The 25,000-nt window shown below is 36.1% G+C and overlaps 1 protein-coding gene across 3 annotated transcripts in view; it reads left to right on the top strand.

Moving 5' to 3' along the window:
• The window catches only part of lrrc1 (leucine rich repeat containing 1), an 88,517-nt gene that overhangs the window by 21,622 nt on the left and 41,895 nt on the right, over positions 1 to 25,000 (top strand). For all 3 annotated transcript variants that reach the window (XM_073919545.1, XM_073919544.1, NM_001013445.1), the window contains 9 exon segments: positions 3,619 to 3,736; positions 7,900 to 7,978; positions 8,558 to 8,647; positions 14,250 to 14,306; positions 14,393 to 14,456; positions 17,209 to 17,283; positions 19,771 to 19,915; positions 20,653 to 20,771; positions 23,117 to 23,200. In XM_073919545.1, the coding sequence (XP_073775646.1) occupies positions 3,619 to 3,736; positions 7,900 to 7,978; positions 8,558 to 8,647; positions 14,250 to 14,306; positions 14,393 to 14,456; positions 17,209 to 17,283; positions 19,771 to 19,915; positions 20,653 to 20,771; positions 23,117 to 23,200 (831 nt within the window).

Raw genomic sequence — 25,000 nt, 5'->3', positions numbered from 1 at the left:
TGGCTCTAAGTCATTCGTTCCTCACGGGCCAGTCATACGCGTTTAGAGCCAGAAAGAGAATTGAACTGTTCATCTCTCGAGTTCTCTATCGGGTCTGAGTCATTCGTTCCTCACGGACCAATCATATGCGTTTAGAGCCGGAAATAGAATTGAACTGTTCATCTCTCGAGTCCTCTATTGGCTCTAAGTCATTTGTTCCTCACGGGCCAGTCATACGCGTTTAGAGCCAGAAAAAGAATTGAACTGTTCATCTCTCGAGTTCTCTATCGGGTCTGAGTCATTCGTTCCTCACGGGCCAATCATACGCGTTTAGAGCCGGAAAAAGAATTGAACTGTTCATCTCTCGAGTCCTCGATCGGGTCTGAGTCATTCGTTCCTCACGGGCCAATCATACGCGTTTAGAGCCGGAAATAGAATTGAACTGTTCATCTCTCGAGTTCTCTATTGGCTCTAAGTCATTCGTTCCTCACGGACCAATCATACGTGTTTAGAGCCGGAAAGAGAATTGATCCGTTCATCTCTCGAGTCCTCTATCAGGTCTGAGTCATTCGTTCCTCACGGGCCAATCATACGTGTTTAGAGCCGGAAATAGAATTGATCCGTTTATCTCTCGAGTCCTCGATCGGGTCTGAGTCATTCGTTCCTCACGGGCCAGTCATACGCGTTTAGAGCCGGAAAGAGAATTGATCTGTTCACGTCTTGAGTCCTCTATTGGCTCCGAGTCATTCGTTCCTCACGGACCAATCATACGCGTTTAGAGCCGGAAAAAGAATTGAACCGTTCATCTCTCGAGTTCTCTATCAGGTCTGAGTCATTCGTTCCTCACGGGCCAATCATACGCGTTTAGAGCCGGAAAGAGAATTGATCCGATCATCTCTCGAGTCCTCGGGTTTGAGTCATTCTGTCACGTGATGAACGAACGACTCAAGAACCAGAAGACTTGAAAGGTGAACTAATCATCATGGCTCCTATAGACTATGTACTTTGGTTTATGATTATATGTGACTGTCAGTGTAACGTGAACGAATCGCCGACATTTGAAGACATGAAGAAGTGAGCTGAGCAAAGAGACAACAATACCTTCATAGACAAAAGAGCAGGTCAACATTGAATTATTATTTTCTCCTTCTTATAGTTTTCTATTTATGACTTATTTGTCGCGTGATTAACCTTTTGGGCTAGTTGTAGATGTGTTTGGAAGCAATTTGTAACATAATATTTTGGCAAATTGAACCAAATGAAAGAAATTACTCAAAAAGATTTGCCTTTTGGTAAATTAAAATAAAGTGGGTAAATGGAAAAAAATCCTAATATTCCTAAATCTGTTGTTAAAAATATTTAATAATTATTGATATCGAATGATATGAAACATGATATCGTGATACTTTTTGCAATATCGCCCAACCCTATTATTTATTCAGTAGTAACACTGGTAATTCCAATGGATAAACAGTAGGGGGATTCCAGGGCATTTTAAAGTGATCCGTCCCTTTAAATCTTGAGCTGTATTGTACACCTGCAGCCAGGCTGTGTGTTTGACTCTGCCTCTGTCTGACTGCTGTTTTCTGGGGTGCTTCAAATGCACTTTTCCCCCCTTCTGCTATCAATGGTGGTGCCAGTGAGAGGTGGGAGGAACTCAACAAGTAGGTCAGCCAGATAGACATGAATAGCTGATTACATCACAGAGAGCCATACACACTGAGCTGCTTTTGCCAGGCCACTGGACATTAGTAATTACTAACCGTTTTAACTACTTTTGTTTTCGTCTGTGAAGTGGTCTTGGAACAACTCTGTCTGGATTTGCTTGCGTTTGCAGCCGTTTTGTTGGGGGATTTTCTTTGTGTGTCTTGTATTCGTAGACCAGCGCATCAATAATACTCAAATGTGAGTCAGTAGAGCATCAGAATTACCCATAATCCTCTCTAAACACCCTTCTGAGTTGCATAGGCTATGTTCGGGATGGCATAATAATGTACTGTACTGTTTGTTTAGCTGAATGGCGTATTAAAGAATTACAGTGCAGTTAGGTTTCATTTTAGATCTTTGTGCTGTGCCGCAATCTTCCAAACCTCTAGGTTGTACTCATTTGTCAGCAAGACATTTTTAAAATAATATTAAGCATAAATGGATGTTGATAAGTATCACTTATACTTTTAAGTTGTTTAACTAGGGGTGTAACGGAGCACAGTTGATCCATGATGATCCACGTGATCCGAATACATTGTTTTTTTACTTGTAGATTAATCCTAAATTTGTAATGATCACAGAGAGATCAGCCAGTAGTAGTTGTGGTTATTGAGGATGCGGTGGGTTTCTTAGGTTATTAAAGATGTTTTTTGTCACCACTTGTTTAGCCTGCAGTAATGCATGCAGTGTAAGCTGCACGATTAATCAGTAAAAGATCAGGATCTCAACACCCACGCAACATAAATGATGCCTTCAGTCTTTAGTCTTTTGAGTTAGTTATGAAGTTACAAACAGTCAAATTTGTGATGATCACAGAAAGATCAGGTAGTAGTAGTTGTGGTTATTGGAGATGTGGTGGGTTTCTTAAGGCCTCCTACACATCGGGACGCTTTTTGTTTGCTTTTATCGTCAGCGTTTTACGAGACGTTTTTGCATATTCAAACCCAAGCGCTTTTCAGTGGCGTCAAGCAGACGTTTATAAAAAAATTCCTCCTTGATTTTAGATGGCGCTACACAACTTTAAGCTTCTGACACCCTCTTATAACACAGAAGAAGGTGAGGAGAGGAAGTTAACGCGCTTGTTGTTTAAGTTACTGGTGATATTTTATTTTAATTTATTTATTTCTTGTTTTTATTTTATTTTATATTTTTACTTTAATTTTATTTAATTTTATTTCATAAATTTATTTAATTTTATATTTTTTAATATATATTTTTATTCATTTATTTTATTTCATATTTAAATTTAAATTTTATTTTATATTTTAATTTATTTAATTTCATTTCATATTGTTTTATTTTAGTTAATTTTAATGCTTTATTTTATCTTAGATTTTTTTATTTTAATTTATTTTATTTAATTTAATATTTTGTATTTTATTTCATTTTGATGTTTAATTTTATTTTATATTTTTATGTTATTTTATTTGACATTTTATATATTTTTTATTATTTTATTATTATTTATTTATTTATTTTTATTTTTATTTTTATTTTATTTTATCGAACAAGCATGAATGGTTCAAGCAGCAGCTCCTGCTCTAGCGTTGAAAAAAAAGATTATTGTGTACAAGAGCAATAAGCAGCCCCACGTTCATATCGCCTCTGGGCATCTTCTTCAATGTGCGCTTGCATTGACAGTTTTGCGCTTGGGCGCCTCCAACTGCTGTTCACGGTAACTTCAGCTGCTCCGTGCACGTGAACAAAAGTGCAAACCTGATTGGTGGAGAAGGTTTTGACGCGGCGCGTCAAAACAAAAATAACGAGCATGGCAATAATGATACATCGTAAGAAATATCGTTATTGCAATACTCAACAACAATATTGCATATTTATTCACTGTTATGCACCTCCAGAATAGATACAATACAATTGTTTACAAATCCAGAAGTGTATTAGTATTTAATTGGTGTTTTTCTTGCTCTGTTTCAGCCATTTTTCAATTTGACGAAGTTGAGAAAACTTGGTCTGAGCGACAATGAAATCCAGCGGCTGCCGGGGGATATAGCCAACTTTAACCAGCTTGTAGAGCTCGACATCTCGAGAAACGGTAAGAAGCTTTTCCCCTATCAGATTTAGTCATGGGCCGGTGTAAGATTTTGATGATATGATCACCTTTGATTAAACAAATCATATTGTGATTACTGCTCTAAAATATTTGATTTGATATAGAGTCTCCTTTTCTGCTGGAGATACTGTGTTACTTTAAAATATGAAATTAAATAGTCATAAAAACTCATTGAAAACACTTGATATACCATAGGCATGGTATAACAGAACATTTTTGCAGTTTTAAAACCTTGACTTTACCAAACCGCGGTAAACCTTGAAACCGGTTATCACCCCATGCCTGGTCAGACCACACATTAATTGCTGTAAGTGTGTGTGAGAAACTTTGGCCTCCCGCATCGAGCTCTTTTCCCAGCAAACGCCCATCATATTTCAGCAGCTGCTCCACAATTACATTCAGCATCGCTCACAGTAATTCCCAGTCTGCATCTCTGCGCATCCACACCCAAACTCAGCTCTCGCTAATGCTGTTTTTACTATTTTTGTTCAAGAGGTCTTTATAAAAGTAGACTTCATGGTTTGTGGTGTCTGGTTGTTTTAAATGGCTCGAGTCTTTCATGTCTTTTTGAACCTGATTGTTTTTCTGGGAACAGATGAAAGTTGGCATTTTTGGTCCATACAGTGAAGGACTATTTTAATTTTTGATCAAACCCCACTATAAAAAAATAATAAATAACTTGTATTTTATACATTTTTTATTTTATTAATTGTTTTATTCTATTTTATTTTTAATATATATATATATTTTTTTTATTTAATTTTATGTTTTACTGTATTCCCTGATGTTTTGTCTTTCTTTCTAGTCCCATTATTATTTCATAATTTTATTTTATTCTATTTTAAAATTTATTTTATTTTATTTCATATTTTTATTTTATTTTATTTATATATTTTTATTTTTATTCATTTTAGTTTATTTCATATTTAAATTTAAATTTTATTATATATATTTTTATTTCATATTGTTTTTATTTCATTTCATTTTAATGCTTTATTTTACTTTATATTTGTTAATTTTAATTTAATTTATTTTGTTTTAATTCATATTTTGTATTTTATTTCATTTTAATGTTTTATTTTATTTTATATTTTTATGTTATTTTATTTTTTTATTTTATATTTTTTATTTTATTTTGTTTTAGCGTTTTGTCTAATTTTATTTAAGATTTTTTTAATTATTTTTTTAAATTTTATTTCAGATTTTTTTTTGTTTAATTTAATTTTATTTGATTTATTTACTATTTTATTTCATATTTTATTTATTGTTTTAATTATTTAACTTTAAGTAATTATTTCGTTTCGTTTTATTTTTTTATTCTTTAACATTTTTGTGTTGCTTTCTAGTAAAAACATCTAAACCTAAGATAACATATATAGAGTATAACATAAGTTTTGTTTTCTAATCAATTAAGTCACTTTAAGCTTTATTATTACATAATTAAATTAATATTTATTTATTTTTAGAGATACACACTTATGTCCTTTTGCTTTGTACATTTAATTTAAAAACCTTAATTTTGAAATATACAAATTTGCAGTTCTTTTGTTTAATGTGTGTTAGGCATAATACAGAACATATTGAGGGTGAACTGTCACTTTAAGAGCAGTTTTATGCTCTCTGTGTGTTTACACAGTGTTTTCAGCCTAGTTCCTTCCATATAAATTGCCATCATATTCCAGCTGAACTCTGATCTCTCTTGGTTTCTCTAGTTACCTTTTTATGGCAGGCATGTTTATATATCTAAAATATTGGCTTTGTTTCAAACCCTTGTGATCTACCTTGCTGGTTAGGTGCTTTTGCAAGGCAGGATCTGAAATGGAAACCATAAGGGACCAAAATATAAGCCTGTAATTTGGCAGCAAAAATAGTGCAACAATCTGGAGGTAAAACTCACATTCTCTTTCCTCGTAGGGGAGCGGATTTCAGCAGGAGCTTATAAAGACAGACCCACTGAGAGCTCTGAGGTCATTGATACCTCTAACTCACATCAGTTAAAACTAATAATTATTTAAATTCCTGATGGAAAAAATAAATTACCAAAGATATTTTAGTCAATCTACATTTGCATTTGGCTTCCATTCGATCTCCAGTTTTGAGCTATGCTTCTGTTACTTTCACAAGATGTACTTGTAGTATATACAGTAGGTAAATATATATATATATAAGATATGCTTGTATTCACAAGATAGTAACTCTCTTCATGTGTTCAAATCTCACTTGAAGACGCATCTTTTTAGGCTGGCACAATTCTGATAATTGACATTTCTGATCAATTAAATACTATTATATGTATGGAATTTATAAAAAACAAACATGTATTATAATTGATAATATTAATCACTAGGGATGTAACGGTATCAGAATTTCACGGTACGGTAATACCTCGGTATGAATGGCACGGTACGGTATTTATTGAATCATTTACAGGAAAAACAAAACTAATGAAAATACTCCTAAAAAGTGCCAAAAGTGTCAACGACATACAAATTAGCCATCTATCTGTAAGCTTTGAAACAGCAACTTAAATATTTTCAATAACAAAAAATTATTAAACCATATAAAAAAATAAAGTTTCAATTTAGTATTGTTGAAAACATTTAATCAACATTTAATCACTCACTCACTTAAATAGAAGTGGGTTTTTTAAGGAAAATGATCATATAACTATAATCTGGTAAAAGCTGGGGTCTCTGGGCATGTCCCCTGCAACAGAAAAACCCCTCTCATTTGGGACTGAGGTTTCTGGGACAGAGAGATATGATTTAGCCAAGGTTGACAGCAGTGGGTAACGTTGTGCATTGTCTTTCCACCACGTGAGAGGACAAGCCATGAGTGAGATAGAGGTCTCTTTACGGTACAAGTCAATATCTGCATCAATCTAACAAGTGTGCTGTGTTCTGCAGTCCCCATGACTGTTATTAGTCGTATTCCCCAACTTGCAGGCACGTGCACACATAGGGCTCAACCTGTGCAGTACACATGCCCTTTTTACACATGTCTTGGATAGAAAGTGCCCTTCCAAAATGATCAAAAGTGCCCCCGTGACGCGACACACCCTCCGTCCTGCCCTTCAGTAGGCGCGCAACAACACCGCTCTTGAGTATGAGCGCTCACCCCCCCCCCCCCCCCCCCCCCAACCCAGCACTTTACAGTAGGCGCGCAACAACACCGCTCTTCATCGGCTCTTCACTACGCGCGCGGTGACAACAACAACAACACCCCCAAATGCTTCCACACATCCAATTTTAAATCCGCTTTAGGTTCGATCATTTCCAGCTATTTTTCATCCCCGCTACTAGCAGCACACTCCATTTCCACATTACTGGATCTGTAGACAACAGACCGCAAAGGATGATGGCCACGTCTGGGCTGATGGGCTGAACGCGAGCTCTCCCTGTTGCGAGGGCTTAAGTGTGTGTGTGTGTGTGTGTGTTTGTTTGGTGCTGTTTATGTTTGTGTATGTGTTTGAATAAGAGACAGTGTGGTGCTGTGTCTCTGTTTGTTTATACAGACAGCTTGTTATAGCCTCCCCCCTAAAATATAACACTATATATGGAAAGCATCGTCAATGCACCGTGATGCACTGAGATATCGAATTGAACCGAATCGACGGCATGATAATCGTAACTGAACCGAACCGTGAGACCAGTATAGGTTCAGACCTCTAGTGAAATGCTCCGTGAGTGAAAAAAACATGGGATGTCATGGGATGTCCATCGTAATAGACGCAGGGTCTGAAGGGGCTAGTTTGTTGAACTGTTGTGTAAAATAAGTAATACTATACAAATTTAAGTGTTAATAAAAATATTATTGTAATAATAATTTTATAGCTTGAATTATGTGTTTATTCTGACTGTGTTCCGACAGGTTTCACTGTAGTCTTTGCCTTTGCACTCTTAAGACACGCTAATGTTTGGGTTTTGCGAAGTCACAGACATGCTGGATAATGTCAGCTCGCATTGTTAAATCAACTATCACAATGTTATCGTAGACTATATATATTTGACAAACCCACTATTGGTCGGGTGTTCTTCGAATCCATAAAATACAGCCTACATGGGCAGCTTTCAAGGATTGTTTTCAGTATTACAAGGTTTTTATTGTTGCAAGTGGATAAAATCTGTTTCTTCTCTCTTTCGCAGACATCATGGAGCTCCCTGAAAGCATTTCATATTGTAAAACCCTCCAAGTAGCAGATTTTAGTGGAAATCCTTTGACAAGGTAAATGATGTGCATTTAAAAATAAACAGAGGCGAATAATTCAAGGGGGATAATAATTCTGACTTCACCTGTATACCTAAACACTTATTTTTATAATCATTGCTCTGTAGTTTCAAAACATCCATTGCAATGCGTTGATAGCTAAGAGATGTTCTGTTAAAGCCTAATTATCATATTTGAACATGATTTTTGGATATTGAACGCATCTTCAGTGCTGTATCAGTTGTAGAGTCGCTTATCAGATCATTTTGCATCGGGTCTGTGTGCTTCTTTAAGCGACTCTTAATTGTGATGTTATTCATGACTAACACGATAACGGATGTCTCTGTGGTTTATTGACGCTATGCTAATGGCGCTGTTGTGCTGGACAGGTCATCCGTTATGCATTAGTACTGGATCCACTTTGGCCCAGTTTAATTGTTTGTTCCCCCGATTTGCTGGATGTTGTAATGCTGCTGTTCTCAGATCAGCTTCAGTTTGAGTTAAAATGTTCGTGATTTATTCCTATGTATGTATATTCACCTGTACACTCTGTCATTCCCTGTGTGAAAAAGGCTTTATGTGTTTGTTTTGTTTCAGATTGCCTGAAAGTTTTCCAGAATTACGGAATTTAGCATGCCTTTCCATCAATGACATTTCCTTACAAGCACTTCCAGACAACATTGGAAAGTAGGAGTTTTTTTGTTGTTATTATTGTGTGTCTTTTGTGTGTTGAAGTCCCATTGTATTCGGGAAATAAGTAGGCTTGTTGACCAGCAATAATAATAATAATTGATTAATAGTTTACCCTGTGAATAATTCAATAAAGGTCATGTCAGGGTTAGGGTTAAACTTCTCTTCGCTGGCTTTTTAATGTTTTATTTTTAAATACACATTGAAAATTGAAGAAATTATTACGTAGATATAATACAAAGTAACACTAAAATATATTCATTAAAGTAAAATAAAATAAATAAATAAAAATATATCTAGATATTTTTATTGGTCTTGGATTTATCTGTATAGAATGTTTACTTCATGTGTGTAGTTTTAACTCACGAATTTAACCCTCAAAGCATTGCAAGATGGCGTGATTGTTTTTTCATTTCAATCCTTGATCTTTTGTTTTTTAGTAAAAGACACGTAGTTTAATAACTTTCGAAGTGCTAAAATGTTTGCTAAACAGCATGTACATGTTAAAACTGTAAAACAGAATAAAGTGTAGGTCTAAGAGATCGGAAATAAGGATAATTCAATTCTTTATATAATTATTTAATGCATAAAGTAGCCTTGCGTGTTTAATTGATCGGTAAATAAAATTGTGATCTGTGAATGATAAATTTACAATTAATTTTTTAATTTATAAATTTTACGAATTGGATTTGCTTCTTTCTGAATGGTGTTTTGAATTTAGATTTGCGAATTTACGAATGGTGTTTTGAATTTGGATTTGCGTATTTACGTATGGTGTTTTGAATTTAGATTTGCGAATTTACGAATGGTGTTTTGAATTTGGATTTGCGTATTTACGTATGGTGTTTTGAATTTAGATTTGCGAATTTACGAATGGTGTTTTGAATTTGGATTTGTGTATTTACGTATTGTGTTTTGAATTTACGAATTGTGTTTTAAATTTGGATTTGCTTATTTATGAATTGTGTTTTGAATCTATGGATTGTATTTGCGAATGGTGTTTTGAATTTGTATTTGCGTATTTTCAAATAGGCATGGGCATTCTGATGATATGATAACCTTGGTTAAAAACATTACGGTTTCATGGAATCACAGTATTGTGATTACTGCTCTAATATATATACTTTTTAATGTCTGAGTAAGAAACTAAAACTAAATCTGACTAAATCGCGCTATACCTTGAAAATGGTTATCGTCTCTTGCCTTTTTACAAATGGTGTTCTGAATGTGCGAATGGTGTTTTGAGTTTAAGAATTATATTTGCATATTTATGAATTGTGTTTTGAATTTACAAATTGTGTTTTGAATTTGATTTGTGTATTTACGAATTGTATTTTAAATTTGGATTTGTGCATTTATGAATTGTGTTTTAAATTTGGATTTGCGCATTTACAAATGGTGTTTTGAATTTGCAAATATTTTTTTTAATTTGGATTTGTGTTACATAAGGTGTTTTGAATTTGGATTTGCGTATTTGCAAATAGTGTTTTGTATTTGTATTAGCATATTTATGAATTGTGTTTTGAATTTTAGAATGATGTTTTGAATTTACAAATTGTGTTTTAAATTTGGATTTGCGTATTTACGAATTGTGTTTTGAATTTGCGAATTGGATTTGCATATTTACAAATGGTGTTTTGAATTTGCAAATTGGGTTTTGAATTTGGATTTGCATATGTATGGATTGTGTTTTAAATTTAAGAGTTATTTTTTGAATTTGGATTTTCGTATTTACGAACAGTGTTTTGAATTTGCAAATTAGGTATTTACGAATGGTGTTTTGAGTTTGAGAATTATATTTGCATATTTCTGAATTGTGTTTTGAATTTACAAATAGTTTTATGAATTTGGATTTGCGTATTTACATTGTTTTACGAATTTAATTTACATATTTATGAATGGTGTTTTAATTTGACAAAATTTGAATTTGGATTTGCGTATTTACAAATTGTGTTTTGAATCTGGATTTGCATATTGACAAATTGTGTTTTGAATTTACAAAATCAATCTTGAAAATGTGAACTGTGTAGGAATTTTGTTTTATAAATATATTATTTTTGAGACTGATCTGGCTTCATAGTTTTAATAGTGAGCTCTTCACGAGTGAGTTCTCCATGTTTTTTTTTATTTTATTTTTTTTTCAGAAACTGCCTCGGCCTATAGTTCCAGTGTGTGTGTGTTCATATTGTCTCTCTGGTAACTTGGACTGGTTTCAGATTGAAATCTGGGAAACGTCTGGGCAACGCTTGTTTTCTTTCCATGTCTCTCTTCATTTCCTGTGTAATTTCCTCTTCCTTTCCTCTGTCTCTCAGCTCAGTGGATTTCTCCAGCAGTCTGATTCTTCAAAACACATCTAGAGCTTTTATTTTTTATTAACTTACTTTGTCTTGAGCTTTTATGACCAGTGACTTAATTTTCCTAATGAGTCAAAGAGCCCATTTTATATATATATATATATATATAGACAGATAGATATAGATAGATATATAGATATGTATGTATGTATGTATGTATGTATGTATGTATGTATGTATGTATGTATGTATGTATGTATGTATGTATGTATGTATGTATGTATGTATGTATGTATGTATGTATGTATGTATGTATTGTTGGGCTGGGTATCGTTCCAAAATTTTCGATACATATATAAATTTTCGATACATATATACACACACACACACACATATATATATAGACGTGCGTGCGTGCGTAAGTACGTGCGTGCGTGCGTAAGTACGTATGTATGTATGTATGTATGTATGTATGTATGTATGTCCTTCTCAATAATAATAGATAAGCAACTATCTTTTTTACATATATTTTTTATTAGTATTTTATAAATGGATATTTGTATCTATAAATATTATGTTAATATTTTATAAACATGTTTATAAATGCACACTTTTAGATGCTTTTAGTCACAGAATTGTAAAACCATATATACTGTATCACAACACAAGCATAATGTCTGAAAGAGGAAAGCACGTCTCCTTTTCTTGCAGATGGTTTAATCTGGCTCAGTGCGGCAGAACGACTGAGACATTTTTATAGAAATCAATCCTAGAGTGCTTAAAGCTGCTCTAATACTCCTTTAACATCAACATTTGTGATTGCGATCCCCTCAGCGAACCCAATCACACATGTGCACATCCCGCAAACACACTCAAGCTTCTGCTCATTTCCCGAAGCGCAAACAAAACATTGATGTGTAGCGCTGATGACGTTTCCATCCTGAACGTCAGTTATTACAGCAGTATTCAAAGGCTTTAGTTTGTGGAATTGAAATACAGCCTCCATCAATAATCCACTCTCTTTATTCTCTCTCTCTCTTTCATTTGAGAAGACCGAGCTGATTAAAGCGTGTGGCTGTGAGCTGCAGATGGTGCTGAAGTCTTGTTTAAAAGATTACATTTGTTTAGCTGTCGTGAAAAACAGCAGCGTTTCTGTTCTGGTAATCAAGCTGACCCGCACAAGAGGTCAAACAGCCACACACCGCTGCTTTCAGTTTGACCCTTATTTTCAGATGCGTCCACTGAAAATCGAAACCTTTCAACCCTGAGAGTTGTTTTTCTTGAAGCGCTTATCTCTGAAGGACTGCTTTATGGTGAACCGGGATGTCCTGTTGGCTGTAATTGTTATTCTTAAAGCCGTATCTGCTTTTAAATTGCAGAAATCATAATCTGAGATGTGTTTGCACCATCTGCGACGCTCAAGGCTGAGATCGTGTGCTCGTTTCTGGAAGTTTGTGATGGCTATCTTAGGATGTGTGTGTGTGTTAAGTGTTCTTCCCACTGGGCATACATCAACTACATCTCACTGACTTGTCATGTAAAGTCTGTAGGAGAGTAATGGGAGTTTCCAGAATGGTGGGTGATGCTAAAAACGAAGGGTGTTTTCATTGAAACCCAATTGGATTACATTTTATTGACGGTTGGGTTCAGGGATGGGGTCAGGTAAAGGCTGATTTATACTTTAGCCTGGGAGGAACTGCCTCCTCCTTCATCTTACCCCAGACATGCTCAATAATGTTCATGTCTGGTGATTGGGCTGGCCAATCCTGGAGCAGCTTCACCTTCTTTGCTTTCAGGAGCTTTGATGTGGAGGCTGAAGTATGAGAAGGAGCGCTATCCTGCTGGAGAATTGTCCCTCTCCTGTGGTTTGTAATGTAATGGGCAGCACAAATGTCTTGATACCTCAGGCTGTTGATGTTGATCATCCACTCTGCAGATCTCTCACACACCCCCATACTGAATGTAACCCCAAACCATGATTTCTCCTTCACCAAACTTGACTGATTTCTGTGAGAATCTTGGCTCCATATACTGTCAGTGAGTGCCATCTTTCAGATAATGTGTTAAACTGAGGTCTTGACTCTCTGTGGTCATTAATAATCCCATGGCACTTCGCGAACAACTAAATTTAGTTCTCAAACTATAAAACGGCAATTATTTGTGTACACATCAGAGCCTATGTTTACATCATGTTTTAACAATGCCACTAACTGTGATCTCAATTTTTACACACGATTCATAATTCCCACAGAAGTTTATCCAACTGTGACTCTGAAGAATAAATCAAACTCGGAAATGCATCATGACCATATAATTTACCACTCAGTATGAATTAGAGCTGCACAATTAATCGTTAAAAGATCGCGATCTCGATTCGACCCCGTAGACGATCTTAATCCAGCATTTCTACGATTCTGCCAATCATATTTTCAAGTTCAGAGTCTTTTCATTGTTTCACACACGTTGCTCAGTGACATTGACACCTCCAATTGATGTGAATGAGTGACAATCTGTATTTATAAGGTATAATTCACCTAAAAATGTCATTTTTGTTTTAATATAATGATGTTTTCGTGATCGGGAAATCACTCGTGACGTGAGCTTCTGACCGTGAGCTGTTATCACAGAGAGGGCGGGCGCGCGCGCTCTACTTAATGATAGATGAGCGCGCATCTACTTTAGTGAACAGAACCTGCATATGTTGCGAGTAACAGGTAATACAGTTGTAAATAATATTCAGTTTGTGTGCACAGAGAGATCGTTTGGGAGCCGTGCGCGAAGTATGAACAAGCACTTAGCAGTCAAAATGAAACGGAAAGCGTGCACTTAATTTAAATGATCATATCACATTCTAGAGTTATGATTACGACAAGCATTTGATATGTTTTTTCTGTCTTAGCGAACCCACAGTTGTGCATGAAAATAAATGTTTACAATGTCAGTATAACCACTCTAGCCTATATATTGTTGAATATAATCTGATAATGGCAAATGTCTGATTTTACCAGTGAATAAATTTGTCTAATATGACAGATTGCAAGCATATATCTCAAACATCATAATTCAACATCAGAATTATTATAAGTAGAATAGAATTATTTATAGAAGCCAGTAGACCCACACATAATATTATTATCGATGTATGTTTGTTTTTACCATAGCTTTATTTTACATCTACAGAATCGTGAGAATCATAATCTTTATTTTAAGCAAAAAAAATCGCGATTCTCATTTTAGAATCGTGCAGCTCTAGTATGAATAAAGATTTAACTGACAGAAGTGTTTTGTTTCTGTCTTTCCTCCAGCCTCTGTAACTTGGTATCACTGGAACTCCGAGAGAACTTGCTGACATATTTACCAGAGTAAGTGTAATACTAGTTTGTGTGTTTGCATCAGTGTGTGCGTGTGCAGACACTCATAGTTGTTTATTCTGCTTTGTTTCAACCAGGTCTCTGTCTCAACTTCAGAAACTCGAAGAACTGGATGTAGGAAGCAATGAACTGTATAATTTGGTGAGTGTTGAGAATTGTACCATCATTTTCTAACAGGACTAATAACAGTAATAATGACTGGAATCAAGGCTTAGTAAATGTCGAGAGTCATGCCATGTCTAGTGCAGTTTGACTAGCTCTATTTGACAGTTTTCCGGAAGTCTAAAAGTATTCAGAAATTAAATAATCACAATGCAAAAAAAAAAAAAAAAAAGCCTTTCTTACTTTGTCTCGTTTGTAGTCCAAATATCGGAAAAAGATTGGATCAAGTAAAAATATTGTTTAGTTTTCACTGTCAAAAGTAAAAGTTTTGCTTAAAACAAGCTAAATGATCTGCCAGTGGAGTAAGTGAAATAAACATTTTTCGCTTTGAAATGTCGATATTTGGACTAGAAACAAGACAAAGCGAACGAAAAATATAAATTATATTTTTAAAATTATAAATATGTGTTTTTATAAATTATATATATATATATATATATATATATATATATATATATATATATATATATATAAATATATAAATTATGTATTGCATAAATTATATAAAGTCAGTATCAATACAGTGATTAAATACAAATCTGTAGCTCCTGGTCAATTATAATTCAGACTCAACATTGCCTATCCTGGCGATGTGACTATCCGCTTGTTAAGTGATGATGTGTTGTAGGGCTGTGCAATTAATCGAAAATCCGATTTCGGCTTGTAACGATTATGAAAAACCATTAATCGAAATAAACGATTATTCCATCACATACCGCCCCTTTTCCAGTTGTACACATGTGTTGCTGTGCAAAGCTCAGTTCCACGTGAAAATGACTAAAAGCATGTGCTGTGATGTAACTTTTGCAGCACGGGATGCGCATCATTCATATTTTTAAAAGCGCAAAAGAGCACGTGCTGTTGTGTGTGTGCGCGCCGTGCTCAGCCTCGAAGAGGTAGCGAGTGTGTTTGTGTTTGTTTGTGTGCGCGCCAAGCTTGGCCTCGGACAGCAGAGCACACAAGCACACCAAACGCCATCTTAATCAGAGAATATTGGTCGCTTTAATGGTCAAATACATGCACATTTGTGTCAGAGCACGGTGTTTATTGATTATTCATATTAACCCTCATTTGTTTAATAAACACACAAGTTGAAAATTAAAAGACACGTGAAAGAGAAACCATATCAGAGCCGCACTATTCTTAAAGTGACAGCGTGCAATGTACCTGCTGCTGCCGACTGTTTTTATTATTAATTAATAATAAAATCAAAAATACAGTGAAGATGCTTAAATCACAGTATAAACATAACAGATTTAATCACTCATTTCTAATAACTTATTTGTTTTATTTTTGCTATGATGACAGCACACTATATTTTACTAGATATTTTTCAAGATATAGTATTCAGCTTAAAGTGACACGAAGGCTTAATTAAGGTAGTTAGGCAAGTCATTATATAACAGTAGTTTCTTCAGCAGACAATCAAATATATATATATATTGCTTGAGGGGGCTAATAATATCGAGCTATTAAAATAGGTTTCAAAATATTTAAACCTGCTTTTATTCTAGCTGAAATAAAACAAATAAGCCTTTCTCTAGAAGAATAAATATTATAGGAAATACTGTAAAAATATCCTCTGTTAAACATAATTTGTTATATTTATATATTATATATATATATATATATATATATATATATATATTTATATATATATATATATATATATATATATATATATATATATATATATATATATATATATATATATATAATATTTATATATAATATTAATTTTATATAATAATATAATAATAATATAATTTGTTATATTTATATACACACACACACACACACACATTTTATATATATATATATATATATATATATATATATATATATATATATATATATATATATATATATATATATATATATACATTTTATATAATAATATAATATTTATTTATAACAATAAATTCACAGAAGGGTGAATTATTTTGACTTCAACTGATAATCATTTGAATAATCGTGATTAAAATTATGACCAAAATAATCATGATTATGTTTTTTTCCCATAATCGAGCAGCCCTAACGTGTTGGTGCATGTAATACTGTTTCCGGGTCCAAACCGGAATCATTTGAGTTGAGAAATGATTTGTTTATGATCACTTTTACTTCATATCCCACATTACAGTTAATTTTATATGAAGTCATAGTGTACACAACAATCTCTGGGCTTGCTGCATCACAAATACCAAAATTCTAACAATTAATAAAAAACGAATCACTTTCTGGCCATCGAATGTTAGCCATGGACATATTAATTGCGATCGTGATTTTCGAAAGTATTAAATCGCTTTGTAAACGTTTATTATTACCATTTCATAAGTCTCCGAATACATTGAATTGAGCACTTGGACCCGGAAGCCGCTTCGCGTGAGGTCACACTTAACAAGCGGATTGCGGATACACACATTGCGATATCAATGCTGAAACGGTATATTTTGTACCCCTAATGGATGGCTTATCAATGTCTGGCACGTCTTTTGAGAATAACCAATGCCTCGTTCCTCCATGCACTGATTTATCCAGATCTAAAGCTGTTGTTTGCATGAATGTGAGCTGTGTTTGGCAGATCGAGGCCTGCGTTGGACTTTCTGCCTCCTCCACTGGAATGAATGAGTGCTGGTTTCTGCCTCTGCATTCCTGTGCTGCTCGGTGTCAGTCACCTGCTGTTCCTGCGCCTCCATCTGAACTCTGTCAAACTTGTTTTCTTCTTTTGCAGCCCGAGACAATAGGCTGTCTTGTCAGCCTGAAAGACCTGTGGCTTGATGGAAACCAGCTGTCTGATATACCCGCGGTAAAGCACGCCTGACACATCATCCTGTACATTTCATCCTAGAAAGCTGTCCGTCTGACTGTCAGATCAGCTCTTTGTGTTCCTGTTGTACACACATTCTGATTTTTCTTCAAAGCTGGGTTAGTTGCCGTTTCTGTGTGGAGTTTGCATGTTCTCCCTGCGTTTGCGTGGGTTTCCCCCACAGTCCAAACACATGCGGTACAGGTGGATTGGGTAGGCTAAATTATCCGTAGTGTATGAGTGTGTATGGATGTTTCCCAGAGATGGGTTGCAGCTGGAAGGGCATCCGCTGCCTAAAACATGCTGGATAAGTTGGTTCTTCATTCTGCTGTGGCGACCCCGGATTAATAAAGGGACTAGGCAGAAAAAAAAATTAATGAATTATTAAAGTTGAAACGGTGCAGTTTCATATGCCTGAATGTTTCTCATTATACAGTCACAGTCCTCAAACACACATGCAAATGATTAATATTTATACCAACTCAACATTGCTTGTCCTGCAATTTATCTTGTAGACATTAATAAAATATAGTTTAATGCATAATTCAATAAATAATATGAATAATACTTGGTATAATTACTTTTCTTTGCATTACTTTGAGAGTTGGGCCAGGGTTAGACGCTAATAATATAGAATTTAATGGGTAATTTAATCAATAATATGAGCAATACTCTGTATACTTACTGTTTTTACATTACTGTGAGAGCTGGGTTACACTGTTTAAAACAATAGTTGATTTTACTTAAAAAATTGAGGAATGGTTAACTATATGAACTGTGCATAATTGTAAAAATTAAGTTAAGTCAACTTAATAGTTCCAAGTTTCAACAGAAATATTTTATAATTTGCCAGTAAAATCAACTAGGCACTTTTAAAAGCAATGGGTTTACTCACTTCAGAAAAAACAAAACAAAAAGCGCTCTGGGGTAAGTTCAAATGTATGGTCGGTGCTCTTTGGGTAAGGGATTCATCAAATCTGCAACAAGAATCAGTCCAAGGCACTCGAGTAAAGTGAAAAAATTAAAAAGCCTTTATTCACATGGCTAGATCTCTAAAAACCAACGCGTTTCGGCAGAAGTCTGCCTTCATCAGGGTAACAGTGATCAGGTGCGTCTAGAGTCTCTTTTGAGTACTACGGTCACATGACTCATTTAAACATCTCAAATGGCACTCAAATAATTTAACAAGCAAACTCTACTACCATCATAAATGGTATACTACCATCAGATGCTCTACAGATCGTCATTATACATTGATGTATGTGTTTATATGTATGTATGTATTTTCCATGTATGTGTATATATTGTATACATGTATGTGTATGTATGTATGTATGTATGTATGTGTATATATATATGTATATATATGTATATGTATATGTGTATGTATATATATGTATATGTATATGTGTATGTATATATACGTATATGTGTATGTATGTATATATATATATATTCTTTTTTCTTCTCTCTCTCTCTCTCTTTTCCCACATATGTAAGTGGGTGTTTGTGTATCTATGCCGAATTTATGATGGTAGTAGAGTTTGCTTGTTAAATTATTTGAGTGCCATTTGAGATGTTTAAATGGGTTTACTCACTTGTTTAAGTAGTTGCTTTTTACGGTGTAGGATTAGATGCTAATAAAATAGAGTTTAATGTGTAATTTAATAAATAATACGAATAATACTGTTTTACATTACTGTGGTGATTGGAGTAGAGGTAGACATTAATAAAATACAATTATAATATTTAAATCTTGTTAACTTCCGGCCAGAGCTGTTTCCCTTCTACACTGTAAAAAAAAAACAGTGGACTTAACCTAAAATTTAAGGCAACAAACTAAAGGACATTTTGAGTCGACTCAACTTTCAACCAAATTACTTCACTTGACTGGATTTGAGTTAACTCAGAAATGTCTGTTGTCTTAATTTTAAGTTGAATCAACTTAGTTTTTTTACAGTGTAGCAGCAACCCTTTCTAAAACAACCCAGTTTAAATGAACCAAGGATGTTCTGGCTGAAGCAAGGCTAGATTTGAGCTGTCCGTGGAAATCTAATAGACGCCTGTCAATAGTCCAAAACTAGACGTCTATTAGATTTTCTCTGAGCGCCCAAATTGGGCTTGTTTTAGCTAAACGATTAATCAATCATTCATTCATTCATTTTCTTTTCGGCTTAGTCCTTTTAATAATCAGGGGTCCCCGAAGGAAACCCATTCCAACACAGGGAGAACATGCAAACTCCACACAGAAATGCCAACTGGTTCAGCCGTGGCTCGAATCAGTGAGCTTCTTGCTGTGAGGCCACAGTGCTAACCACTGAGCCACCGTGCCGCTCTAAATCAATTAGTGATGGTTTATTTAGAAAACCTTGGGTATTTGTGGAGATTGGGATCCTTAACTCGAACACAAGCTGCTGGTCTTTGATATTTAGGGCTGTGTTTGCATGCATGTTTATCTGTGTGTGTGTGTGTGTGTGTGTGGTTTAGGAAGTGGGCAGTATGAGAAGCTTGACGTGTCTGGATGTGTCGGAGAATAAGTTAGAGCGCCTCCCGGAGGAGATGGGGAACCTGCTGTCCCTCACTGACCTGCTGGTGTCCCAGAACCTCATAGACCTGCTGCCGGAGGGCATCGGTCAGTGTGTGTGTGTGTGAGAGAGAGAATGAATGGGTTAGTGAGTGTGTGAATGAGTGAGTTTGTGTGAGCATGTGAGTGAGTGTCTGAGCGGGAGTGTGTGAGCGAGTGAAAGTGTGTTAGAGTGACGGCGTGAATGTGTGTGAGAGCGAGAGTGCGTGAGAGTGCGTGAGAGTGTCTGTGTGTGAGTGAATGTTTGCAAGCATGTGTGTGAGTGTCTGAGTGTGAGTGTGAGTGTGTGTGTGTGTGTGTGTGTGTGTATGCATGCCTGTGTGAGTGAGTTTGTGCACATGTGAGAGTGTGTGTTTGTTTGTGGGAGTTGGAGTTTGCATACTTGTGCGTGCTTGTGTGTGTGAGTGTGTGAGTGTGTGAGTGTGTGAGTGTGTGAGTGTGTGTGTGTGTGTGTGTGTGTGTGTGTGTGTGAGTGAGTGAGTGCATGTTTGTGTGTATGCGTGCCTGTGTGAGTGAGTTTGTGCACATGTGAGAGTGTGTGTGTGTGTGTGTGTTTGTCTGAGTTGGAGTTTGCATATGTGTGTGTGTGTGTATGCGTGCGTGTGTGCGAGTGTGTGCATGCATTTCAAGTGTGTTATGTGTGGGTGTGAGTGAGTTTGTGCACGTGTGTGTTTGTGTGCCTGTGTATGTGAGTGAGTGTGCGTGTGTGTGTGTGTGAACAGAGCACAGTAATGAGCTGGGATGTTTGACTTCTCTCTCTCTCTCTCTCTCTCTCTCTCTCGTAGGAAAATTAAAACGTCTCTCGATACTGAAAGCGGATCAGAACCGTTTAGTGCAGCTCCCGGAGAGCATCGGCCACTGTGAAAGCCTGACAGAACTAGTGCTGACAGAAAACCAGCTGGTGGTGAGTGAAGGCCGATTCATACTTCTGCGTGGAGTGATCGGCGTGACCCATGCCACCTTCCTTGCGCGTAGTCGTGCATTTACAGTGCATCTGAAAAGTCTTTATAGAGCTTCACTTTTCCACATTTTTTAATGTAAGAGCCTTATTTCTAAATGGATTAAATTCATTGTTTTTCACAACATTCTACACACATTACTCCATAATGACAATGTGAAATAGAGTTTTTCAAACTGTTGTAAATTTATTAAAAATAGTTTTCGTCTCTGCAGCTATATGTATCGTCTTTCTCTATCAACTACCATTTATTTCCATATTAACGCAGCAGCTCGAGTGGTCTTTAATGAACCTACAAGAGCACATGTCACTCCGCTGCTCATCCGTTTGCACTGGCTGCCAGTTGCTGCTCGCATCAAATTCAAAGCTCTGATATTTGCCTACAAAGCGACTTCTGGCTTTGCTCCTTCTTATCTGCTCTCACTTCTGCAGATGTATGTGCCCTCCAGAAACTTGCGTTCTGTGAATGAACGTCGCCTCGTGGTTCCATCCCAAAGAGGAAAGAAATCACTTTCCCGAACTCTCGAATTCAATCTGCCCAGTTGGTGGAATGAACTCCCTAACTGCATCAGAACGGCAGAGTCACTCGTTGTCTTCAAGAAACCACTAGAAACTCAACTATTTAGTCTCCACTTCACTTCCTAATCTGCAATTGCCTCTCTGGACATACCACTAACTGTACCCAAAAAAATAAATAAATAAATTACTAAAATATTACTAATACTTTCCTTCTTAGACTGTACAGACCTGAAACTCGCCTACAGCACTTATTCATTGTTGCTCTTATCGTTGTGTAAATTACTTCCTTGTCCTCATTTGTAAGTCGCTTTGGATAAAAGCGTCTGCTAAATGACTAAATGTAAATGTAATGTTGCTGTTGCTTATAATTTTATTATTAATCTTATTTATTCTATTCTTATAATCCATCCCTTCCAAACTGAAGACATATACTGGATTTAGAAGCACTTAGGTTTAGAACCACTCGAGGGTGAATAAATGATAAGGAACTTTTCATATTTGGATGAACGATCTACAGTAGGCATGGGGCGATAACCGTGTTCAAGGTATACCGCGATTTAGAAAAGTCAAGGTTTTAAAAACGTCATAATTTTCTGCTATACCGTTTCTAAGATATGTGTATGATTTTTTTTTATTTACATTTATTTATGACATCAGTATCACTAGCAGAAAAGATCTATATTTTATATCTATATATATATAAACATTTTAAACTGTAGAGAAATCTGTGTTTTAGAAACAAATGAAGACAGCAGAAGTCTATGATGCACTTGAATTATGTGGCCTGACATGTTCATTCATTCATTCATTCATTCGTTTTCTTGTCGTCTTAGTCCCTTTATTAATCCGGGGTCGCCACAGTGGAATGAACCGCCAACTTATCCAGCAAGTTTTTACGCAGCGAATGCCCTTCAATCTCTGGGAAACATCCACACACACACTCATACACTACGGACAATTTAGCCTACCCAATTCACCTGTACAGCATGTCTCTGGACTGTGGGGGAAACCGGAGCACCCGGAGGAAACCCACGCGAACGCAGGGAGAACATGCAAACTCCACACAGAAACGCCAACTGAGCCGAGGTTCGACCCAGCGACCTTCTTGCTGTGAGGCGACAGCACTACCTACTGCGCCACTGCCTCGCCCTGGCCTGATACGTTTACTGTTACAAAATATTATAAATCTTTCTTAAATTAAATTTTATTGTGTACAAAGTTTTTTTTTTTACCCAGATATTTAAAAACAATATATTTATAGCAGTAATCTCAACACTACGGTGGCCGAGAAGTGCAAAACAACATTACAAAGTTTGAAACACTTTTACAAAGCTTGAGACAAATTTACAATTTGAAAAACATGTTTACCTGTCATCAGACACAATTACACAGGAAAAACTATTTTACCAAGGACGAAGCAAATTCACATTTTAGAAAACTAATTAACAAGACGCACAACACTTTTACAAGTCCCGAAACAAATTTACAATTACAGATTTCTTACGGAAAGGGAATGTACCGCGCACCGGAAGTGACGTAGAATGTACCACACACCGGTAATGACGCGGGGGAAAGTTGTTGTTGGTGAGCGTGGTAAAACATGTTGTTTTGCACTTCTCGGCCACCGTGTGATACTGTGATAATTATATCTAAGGTTATCATGCCGTCAGAATCTTACACCAGCCCATGCCTAGAACTTCATAATATAATCAGCATTTTTTCTTTACAGTATACATTAAGTGATTTAACAATGTCTGTTCTTAATCTTTCAGAATTTGCCAAGAAGTATTGGAAAACTAAAGAAACTCTCCAACTTCAACTGTGATAGGAATCGTCTAGCATCGTTACCGAAAGAGGTATGACGCAATGTGGTTTATTCTTTGAACACAAGCTCAACATTGCTGTAGCCACAGGCTTTGGTGACTGAACTGCATCATTCAAACCTCAGAGAAAGCATCAGCTACACAGATAGTATGAATATTTTCCCTTAAAAAGCTTCAAAGCTTTCTCTTTTCTTCTCAACACAAATGATAATATTTATTTATTTATTTTTTGTTGAAAACTGATTGACTTTCATAGTATTTAATTTCCTACTGTGTATGTCAGAGATTACGGGTTTCTGGCTATCTTCAAAATAATATCATTTGTGTAACCGAATAAAGAAACTTTTCTAAAGGTTTGTAAACACTTGTAATTAAGTAAATAGTGGATTTATGTTCAATTTAGAGGTAACTATCTATTTAAATGCACGTCACGATGTTATTATGGCCTCACAGCTTGCCTTGTTTTTCAGAAATATGTGCCGTGTTTTTTTTTAATGACTTGATATTCCAAAATGACTTATGAAGCAATACAAGTCATGCACAAACTCCTTCAAAACACCACACATTATTGATTGGTTGTGAATTAGAGATGAACAAATATTTACATAGGGCATTTCACACATGCCACTACTTTCATTTCACTTCAGATCAAGTTTAAGCATGACAAGTTGAAATTTAGTTCATTGTGAATGCCACTGTTATATACACACACACGCACTCACCGGCCACTTTATTAGGTACACCTTACTAGTACCAGGTTGGACTCAGAATTGCCTTAATCCTTTGTGGCATAAATTCAATGTGGAAGGTCGGATGGAAATATTCCTCAGAGATTTTGCTCCATGTTGACATGATAGCATCGCACAGTTGCTGCAGATTTGCCGGCTGCACATCCATGATGCCAATCTCCCACATCTCAAAGGTGCTCTATTGGATTGAGCTCTGGTGACTGTGGAGGCCATTTGAGTACAGTGAACTCATCGTCATGTTGAAGAAACTAGTCTGAGATGATTGAGCTTTATGACATGGTGTGTTATCCTGCTGGAAGTAGCCATCAGAAGATGGAGACACTTTGCTCATAAAGGGATGGACATGGTCAGCAGCAATACTCAGGTAGGCTGTGGTGTTGACACGATGCTCAAGTGGTGCTAATGAACCCAAAGTGTGCCAAGAAAATCTCCCCCACACCATTACACCACCACCACCAGCCTGAACCGTTGATACAAGGCAGGATGGATCCATGCTTTCATGTTGTTGACGCCGAATTTTGAGCCGAGCATCCGAATGTGTCAGCAGAAATGGAGACTCATCAGAGCAGGCAACGTTTCTCCAATCTTCTATTGTCCAGTTTTGGTGAGTCTGTGTGAATTGTAGCCTCAGTTTCCTGTTCTTAGCTGACAGGAGCGGCACCCGGTGTGCTCTTCTGCTGCTGTAGCCCATCTGCCTCAAGGTTGGACGTGTTGTGTGTTCAGAGATGCTCTTCTGCAGAGCTCGGTTGTAACGAGTGCTTATTTGAGTTACTGTTGCCTTTCTGTCAGCTGGAACCAGTCTGGCCATTCTCCTCTGGCATCAACAAGGCATTTGCACCCACAGAACTGCCGCTCACTGGATATTCCCTCTTTTTCAGACCATTCTCTGTAAACCCTAGAGATGGCTGTGTGTGAAAATCCCAGTAGATCAGCAGTTTCTGAAATACTCAGACCAGCCCGTCTGGCAGCAACAACCATGACACGTTCAAAGTCCCTTAAATCCCCTTTCTTCCCCATTCTTATGCTCGCTTTGAACTCCAGCAGATCGTCTTGAGCATGTCTACATGCCTAAATGCATTGAGTT

Source organism: Danio rerio, chromosome 13 (assembly GCF_049306965.1).
Source record: "Danio rerio strain Tuebingen ecotype United States chromosome 13, GRCz12tu, whole genome shotgun sequence".
Classification (NCBI taxonomy): Eukaryota; Metazoa; Chordata; class Actinopteri; order Cypriniformes; family Danionidae; genus Danio; species Danio rerio.
Note: the sequence above shows the minus strand (reverse complement) of the source record. Positions and strands in the feature narration are given on the sequence as shown.